The sequence below is a fragment of the Mesoplodon bidens genome (genome assembly GCF_964165515.1).
Source record: "Mesoplodon bidens genome assembly, chromosome: 5".
Classification (NCBI taxonomy): Eukaryota; Metazoa; Chordata; class Mammalia; order Artiodactyla; family Ziphiidae; genus Mesoplodon; species Mesoplodon bidens.
This window is the reverse complement of record NC_138161.1, coordinates 56059960-56068607: the sequence shown is the minus strand read 5'-3', so window position 1 is coordinate 56068607 and position 8648 is coordinate 56059960. Positions and strand designations below refer to the sequence as shown.

Here is an 8648-nt window from a genome sequence, read left to right as displayed (position 1 = left end):
AATTAAAATAGTTTTGTGGGCCCTTAAAAGCATCATGGACTCTAGGCACTGGGCCTTCTGTGACTAGTGGATAAGTTGATCCTGCTAGAGTAAGATTCCTTGTGTACAGTTTTGTCATACACTTGAGACACGGCAGAGAGGTAGTGAAAAAGAAGACTTAATCCTCGTTGGTCCATCTGTGGTGAATAGTTTCTCACTTCAGGGCCTGATGTCTCCTTTCCCCTGGTTCCTTCCTACACGTGTCTTCTGCAGAGTGAATCCTTTCAGCTCACCGTTTAGGCCTCAGCCTGATGTGGTGTATCACTTTAAGGAGGATGGACCTCTCAGAGATTGGCGAGGCCGCGGCCTATCTCAGAAGAAGGGAGGCTGAGCTGCTTCTGCTCCAGGCCACGGCCTTCGATGGCAAGACTTGTGGCGCCTGCTGGCTTCACTTTATTTTACAGCTTTCAGGTGGCAACTATCTGATCAGTGGAGAGAAGCCATCAGTTCTGGAGTCTAACTTATTTGCTTGGGGTGCAATCTGTCTCCATGAACCACTGAGCAGTTGAGGAGCTCAGGGTGTGGAGGGTAAAGATGGAAGTTTGTGGGCTTCCCTGGTGGCACAGTGGTTGGGAGTCCGCCTGCCGATGCAGGGGACATGGGTTCGTGCCCCAGCCCGGGAGGATCCCACATGCCGTGGAGCGGCTGGGCCCGTGAGCCATGGCCGCTGAGCCTGCGCGTCCGGAGCCTGTGCTCCACAACGGGAGAGGCCACAGCAGTCAGAGGCCCGCGTACCACAAAAAAAAAAGATGGAAGTTTGCAAGGAAGAGCAGGAGGCCTGGGAGGCAACCCAGGCCCAAGCCCTGCTTACTTGGCCCTACAACAGGTTTTCTCTTCAAGGAGCACCCAGGTATGGCCCCAGATAAAGTCTTTCTCAGAAGCCTCTTCATGTGGGTAAATAGCAGAGGAGAGCGAGGGGGCTGAGACTGCAGGGGGGTTGGTGCACTGGTAGGAAGAATGAAGGAAAAGGCTCCAGGAAGGTGGGAGAAACAGAAATTGTCCTGGGCCCTCTTCAGGATTTGCTGATGCTGGAACTTTGCCCTCTGGCTGTCTTCTAGGTCAGGAGGGTCACTCAGACAACACTAAACAGAAGATAATTGGGAGACTTGCTCATCCTGCTGAATAATTTCTTGGCAGTTATAGGCAAGGACAAAGGTTAATGAGGATTTACCCATAAGATAAAGGCTGAGTACTACATTAAAATCTCTAAATAAATGTTACATTTCCCCCCTCTTTCTATACATGTCTGGGCTGCATGGCCATCTTCTGAATTTTGGTTAATTGGAGACTTAGAGTCAGATTCACAGTGTGATCCAGCATCAAGCCACCTATATATCTCAATTCCAAAAAGTATTCAACAGCACAGCATAAACCCCGACTGAGAGTTGTTCTAGTACTCTGAATTAGTCAACATTAGGCTTTAATATGACCACTTATAATTCAAGCCAGTTAGGTAGCACGTTCTATTTCCATCATAGACCAGTCCTGGATCAGTTCCCAGTTTCCAGTCATTGGATGTCATTACTGTGATTGGATTTTAGAGTAGCTAATTATAATCCATCAAATCAAATACAATAACAGAACTATCCCTGAGGTCAGAACTGGTCATGCAGAAGCTTATCGCAAGTAGTTAGATAATGAGGGACAAGATCCTAGTGGTACCAGGGAGAAAATCAAAATGCCAAAGCATTCGAGATAATTGGATGATATATTTAGTAGAATCAGCACTGTAAATAATTCCTTAAAATATAACAATAATTCCTTAAATATTTCCTAAAAATAATAATTCCTTAAAATATAACAATCCACATAATTTCTAATTTTTTTTTTTTGGTCAAACAATCCTTCCTCATAGAAATGTACTGACAGTACAAAGAGGAGAGTCAGCAGAAGTTTTTCATCCCCCTGGGCTAGTAGACAATGGAGTCTGCTTTTTTGAACTCAGGCCAAATGGGAGCTGTGTGATAAGAGTATTTGGCAAGTAGTTTGGGGTTCAAATTCCCTGTTCTTGATGCTTTCTGGCTAATTAGAGCAAATCACTTTACCTTACTGAACCTCAGTTTCCTTATCTTTCAAATGGGAACATATGCTTTCTCTGCCTACCTTCCTTCATGAGTATCAAAGAAGACAATAAATGTGAAAAATAAACACAAGGCATTACTATGCTACCTAGAAAACTAGAATTGCTGGGTGTCAGGGAGGAAGTGTGCTTTCAGAAATAAAAACAGAACACCATTTCAAGGCAAATGTAAATGATTTTTATAGAACAAGTAAACCATCTAGTTAAAATAACTACAAAACTGAATACAGTATTACTTCAATTTTGATTAATATCATAGAAAAAAGACTTGAAAAAATGCTTCAGATAACAGTGGTTATCTCTGAGTTGTTCCATTATGGGTGATTATTTTAAAATGTTTTTCTTTACACATTTCTCTACTTGTAAAGCTTTTTTGCAATAAACACGTGTTACCTTTATTTTGGAAAATATATTTAATCATCTAAAACTATGAAATCATAGAGACAAACCTCCTGAGCTTACAGATGAGAAAACTAAGGCCCAAAGAGTTGAGGCCATTGCCTTACATCTTGTTACTAGCAAAGCCAGGCCTAAAATCCAGGTGGCCTGAATCAAAGCCATTGCTGTCTATGTTTCCATCCTTGCAGTTATTCATGAGAATTCAAGGAATTAAAAGTTGACTGAGTTTATTTACTTCATCTTCAGAACCATCCTTCTCTGGGACTCGGTCTCCAGTAGGTAAGTGCTTCCAAAAATTCTTCTCTCCCACTGTTTCCAGAGGTGATAAAAGAAAGAGTTAATCATGAGGAAGGTGATGAACATAATTTCTGAGAGAAAAGCTGGAGGGAAAAAAGCTCAGCATATAATATAGAGGAAGAATGCTTTAGTGGAAAAGCTCTGATTTAGGAGGTAAATGATCTAATTTCTAGTGTCATTATTCTAATGACTGTCACTAATTAGCTATGTGACTGTGGACAACTCTGTTAATCTCTCTTCCCAGGTTCTTTTTCTAAAAAAAATAAAAATGACAAAAGGGAAGTCTGTGCCAGGTGGTACCCATGTTTCTTTCAAGTAATAACACTTGGTTTAAAATGCAGTACCTTAAGCAACACAATGTATGCAAATGGGTGCTTTTCAAAAACAAGCTTATTTTCATAGACATAACACAAAGCCAAATTAGCTTTTTGCAAAAAAACCCAAAATGATTAATACAATTAAAACCAGTATTTAAAATGCAAACAACAAGTAGAAGCAAATGCATAATCAATCAGATAGGAATACAAAAATCCTCTTGCCCAGCAGTTTGAGTGGTGAATTGGTTGTAACCAGGGAAAGGGAAAGAGAGCACAGTGTAGGTAGTGATGGCAGGAAAGTAGTGAGCAATGAAATTCTTTTCAGAGACAAGTGTGATGGAAGAGGGGTGCGTGCCACCCAGCTTCACCTCCTTCTTCCACACTCAGTCCTCAAGTCCTATCGTCCACCTCTGGGGAGAGTGTCTGGCGAGGCTGCCCATCCTGCAGCAGTGAGGCTCACTAGCTTTTGTGATTCATGTGTTTTGGGGAGGGGGGATGGAGTTGGCACTACCAGCCAGTGCTGTGGCTGCAGTAGGGTCTCCCCTGTGTATCCCACAGCCCTAGGCTCAGATTTTCCCTCTTCCAGCCAAATGCTCTCCTTGCCCCCTCCCCTCTATCTACCTGAGGAGCTGTGAACAGGGATTTCTGTGAGCTTCTGGTAAGACTCACTTTCCTTTAAGAGACTCTTTCTTATTCATCTTCCCTAGTGATCTGCCTCAGGTGGGAGAGGAGTTGAGAAGCACCCGAGCGAGGCCAAGAGAAGCTGCCTCAGACGTTCATAAGAATTCTGGCTTGTGTCACCCAAAGCCTCTTATTGGTTGATCGCTTTGTAGAGGGCTGCTTTGCTAAGGCGTGAGACATGGGGTTGAGGCAGGGGGAGAGAAAAACAATATATGGGGAAAAATAATATGAATCATTTATGCTGTATGACAGCCAGCATCCATATTCTCTCTCCTCAATTCTCCCCCCTCCAAGTCTACCGTATAATTCTCTTAGCAGGCTTTCATTCCAAAATTAAAAATAAGGTCTAAAGAAATCCTGATGGACAGACATAGCCACGAACCTAAATTTTCACTTAGTTGTAACCAGACCTTTCTGAGGGAAGTGTTTTGGAGGGAGTTGGGAAGGCTAAGAGCACCAGGCAAACCACCAAGCACCTGGGGCTGTGAGTGGGAGGTAAGTGTGGGGATTGGGAGAGGTGGGTAAGGTTTTAGCAAAATGTTCCCAATCTCCACTTGCTGAAACGCTTCTTGCTCCTAAACAGTCCTTATGTAGGTTTACCTTCAGGGTGAGCGTTCATGATTTTATCTAACTTTGTAACTTCCTATATTGGTGACACCAGGTCAACAAGCAGACTTAGCAGAAATGAGACCATGTCCATCAGTATGAAAGTGTCCAACGTACATTTCCTACAGGGACTGTAGTTAAATATCCATTTTTTTCCCCTCTGTAGGGAAGAAGAAATGCTGGATTCATGATGGGAAGAACACTTATGTTGAGGCTGAGATTAGAGGGGGTGGAGATGATGGCAGAATAATTGTTGAGACAACAGATGGAAAGGTAAAGAAATCTTTATTTCAGCCCATTGGTGACTAAGTTCTCAATTTAATAATTAGGTGTGTCCTTTCTCTAATTGTTTTGTTAAAAACCTGGGGTAGGAGATGCCACTGATACACTTTAGAAAACTCATTAATCTTTAAGAAGCTCCTCCACTTAACTATCGAAGATGTAATGACGAACATTGAAGAATCAGAGTAAACCGGCTGCCGGTGGTAAAGCTCATTGACTCTATCGTATTTCAAGTTCTTTTTTTTTTTTTTTTTTTTTTTTTTGCGGTACGTGGGCCTCTCACTGTTGTGGCCTCTCCCATTGTGGAGCACAGGCTCCGGACGCGCAGGCTCAGCGGCCGTGGCTCATGGGCTTAGCTGCTCCGCAGCACGTGGGATCTTCCCGGACCAGGGCACGAACCGGTGTCCCCTGCATCGGCAGGTGGACTCTCAACCACTGCGCCACCAGGGAAGCCCTCAAGTTCTTTTTTAAAGGTGCCTCTTGGAGTAAATAATGACCTTAGGAACTGTGAAGCAAGCTATGTTTGTAGGATCAGGAAAGAGTGGGATAATCTGAATAAAAATAGAACAGTGTCAGAGGAACCAAGAAATGGGAGAATGGTCTGTAATGTCAAACGCTAGAGAAAGAGATTTAGGGCTTGGAGAGAGCCTTGAACTTCAGAATTAGGAGGTCACCTATGACCTTTGAAAGAGAAGCTTAGGTCAAGTGTTGGGGCATAAGTTAGACTGTGAGGGGTCATAGAGAGAATGTGTAGTGAGGCTGTAACAGTCCCCAACCCCTTCTCCCTGTCACCAAGGTATTCAGAGCAACAGGGCAATATTGTACAGACAGCCTACTCTCAGAACCTTTGCCTGCATCACTGACCTCAGGTGCCTGCCAGCTCCATGGCAGAGAATTGGGCCCTATTTCTGCCCTGACTTGGATGAACACTTCATTATAGATTTTACAGATGATTTCCTGCCCATATGCACTTCACCAATCTCCTTCCAATTCTGCCCTTCCCGACTCCATAACGAGCCACATCCTATAACAAACAGGTACGATCATTATCAAGAAAGTTTGTCTTTTTCATGCCCTTATCTTTGTATTTAGACAATTTATGATCTAAAGCATTGCCATCTGAATTGTAAAATTCTGGAGGCCACTGAAAAACTACCACTTATGGTGTCTTAATATGCCTTCCTGATGGTGTCTGTACATTTAAAAAATCACAAGTTAGGTAGATTTTATATAACTAATTAATGGAATTAAGGACAAAACTTGGTCCTTATCAATAGGAATATACATATTTAGGCAAGGGAAAAATTCAGAATGTCTTAAATAAGGAAACTAAGGGATTCAATGATTTTCTCCCAGTCTGTGTGTTGTCTTTTCACTTTCTTGATTGTGTCCAGTTCAATTTTATTAGGCCTCCAGATGAGAAGTTTGTTCTTCTGAGCACATTTTTTAAAACTGCTGTCTTTTTAACAGTATTTATGATGATTTGTGAATATAATGTGATTACAACTATGAAAGAAATCATAGGAAGAAGAACATGAAAGCAACAAGTTAATGATATAGAAAGAGGAGTCTAAAGGTGGGTGGCTTTGTTCAGCTTGACCTTTCACCATCTAATGGAGGTCCCATTCCCCCCAGCCCCACTCTGCATCTCCCTGGCTCCAGGCTTCCTCCTCCTGATGTTAGAAGTGACTACACTTCCAATCACCTTTGGTCTTTGTAACATTAACAAAGGCAATAAAGCCAGTGGGTGGAGAGTAATACTTAAAGTTGGTAACGAAAGGAGAGAAAAATAGAATCAGAGCTGAGGGGAGGTTTTTGGTGTAAGAGACCTGATTATGTTCTATGGGAGAGAAGGAGTCCATGAAATATGGAAACTGAAAGGGACTCAAAAGAAAAGGGATTACTGTTTGAACAATGTCAAAGAAGACCATGGATAGGAATGAGATCAGGAATACTGAGAGTGTGGGAGACTCAGAAGAAGCAGTTATTACCAACTGGGATTAAATGGAGCAATAAGCTGATACCAATATGCATTAATCAAGGAAAAGGGCTATAGGAAATGAGGTTAGGAATCTTCTGAGAGTAACTCTAAGCAACTATTTGGTAGTAGCAATGCATCCATATTAATTAAGATATCAATACTTATTGAGTACCTACTATGTCCTTAGCATTGTGATAAGGGCTTTAATAACTTTAGAAGAAGAAAACATCTAGACTACTTCATAAGATGCTTATAATCTAGCTGGGAAATAGTTTAACACAGCCACTTATTAAAACATACACAAGAGTTAATACTGTCAAGATAGTACAGGTTATGTATATGGTAAAAGACTTAAGGAGGGAAAAATAATGAGCTGGGGGAGTTGGGGAAGGCTTGAGGAAGAGAACAGGTCTTAAGCCAAGTCTGGAAGGATGAGTCTGCCTCCTTGATCATTCACTCTAAATTCCTTCTTCTAAACCTCTTAGGATATGTTGAGGCACCTAGAGAGGGGCTAGATCATGAGCAATATAATGTGTGTTCTCTCAGGGGCAATCTCAGTCTGAGGAGCCACAGGATCAGGGCACTGCAATTTAGAAAATTTTAATTCAACAAAAACACTTTTAAAAAACTTTATCTTCGGGCAAGGAGAGAACATGAGTTGGAGGAACACCTGTTTCTTGGGAAAAACAGGTTGGTTTAACCTCCTCTGGCTCCATCCTCTAATGAGGCATCTTTTTCTTAACTCCTTGAAAATTCTTCCCAATGCATGGCAAAAATGAATGAGCATAGAAGAAATAGGGAAATATATCTTACATTTTCCTCCTCTCTGCAGAGTCTGAGTGTCAAGGAGGGCGAAATCCAGCAGATGAATCCCCCAGAGTTTGAAATGATTAAAGACATGGCAATGCTGACTCACCTCAATGAAACATCTGTGCTGCATGCCCTGAAGAGGCGCTATAATCATTGGATGATCTATGTACGCGTATATGCTTCACTCCTGAAACAGAATGCCGGCATCACATTGGCGATGTCCCAGCGCTCTTTTGGGTGAAAAAGATATTGAATTTAAGCATACTCATATGAGAATAATCCTTGAGAAATGCCCACTAGGAAGGGACATTATCTTAGCATTTCCCCAGTTTTATTTGGTCAGTATTCATATCCCTTCCCACAGGTTTTCATCCTAAAGTAAAGGCATGAGGCTTGGAGCATGATAGACCCGTGTCCAAATGCCACCTCTGTTTCTTACTAGTAGTTTTCTTCTTGAAGTCACCTTATCTGTAAAGTGGGATAATAATGTCTGTCTCGCCATGGTAGCTTGGAGGATAAATAAAAGAATGTAAAGCATGTAGTTCAGTGCCTGTTACCTAGTTAGTGCTCAATAAATGGAATAATTTTTTTCATCATCATTAAATTGGTGATGATTGGTTGCTCAGCTTCTTTCGTTCACTCAATCTATTCAGCAGGAGCTGCACTGAGCAGATTAGTCAAAGTTGATGGCATTTGGGACCCATTGCTATAGCAGCCTTGCCATGCAGCCAACTTGCTCCTGGGCACTCTGTTTTACGGTGTGACTGTCTTTGTTTCCCTAAGATGCTGTAACAAAATTACCAGAAACAGGGTGGCTTAAAACAATAGAAACTTATTCTGTCACAGTTCTAGAGGCCAGAGTCCAAGATCAAATAAACTCAGCAGTCACACTCCCTCTAGAGCCTCTAGGGGAGAATCATTCCTTACCTGTGCCGGTTTCCAGTGGCTTTTGGCATATTCCCTGTGGCCGCATCACTCCAGTCTTTGCCTCCATCTCCACATCACCGACTCCTCTGTGTGTCTCTTATACGGTGATTAGCTGTTGGATTTAAGGCCCATCCAGATATCATCCTGAGGTTCTTACCTTAATTACACGTACAAAGATCCTTTTTCCAAATAAGATCCCGTTCACAGGTTCTAGAGATTAAGACGTGTA

At 42.2% G+C, this 8648-nt stretch overlaps 1 protein-coding gene across 1 annotated transcript in view; it reads left to right on the top strand.

Moving 5' to 3' along the window:
* Window positions 1-314: 314 nt before the first annotated feature.
* Window positions 315-8648, top strand: part of MYH15 (myosin heavy chain 15) — a gene marked incomplete at both ends in the record, with an annotated part of 190996 nt that continues 182662 nt past the window's right edge. The window contains 3 exon segments of the mRNA XM_081235333.1: window positions 315-411; window positions 4586-4692; window positions 7515-7658. Of these exon segments, the coding sequence (XP_081091459.1) occupies window positions 315-411; window positions 4586-4692; window positions 7515-7658 (348 nt within the window).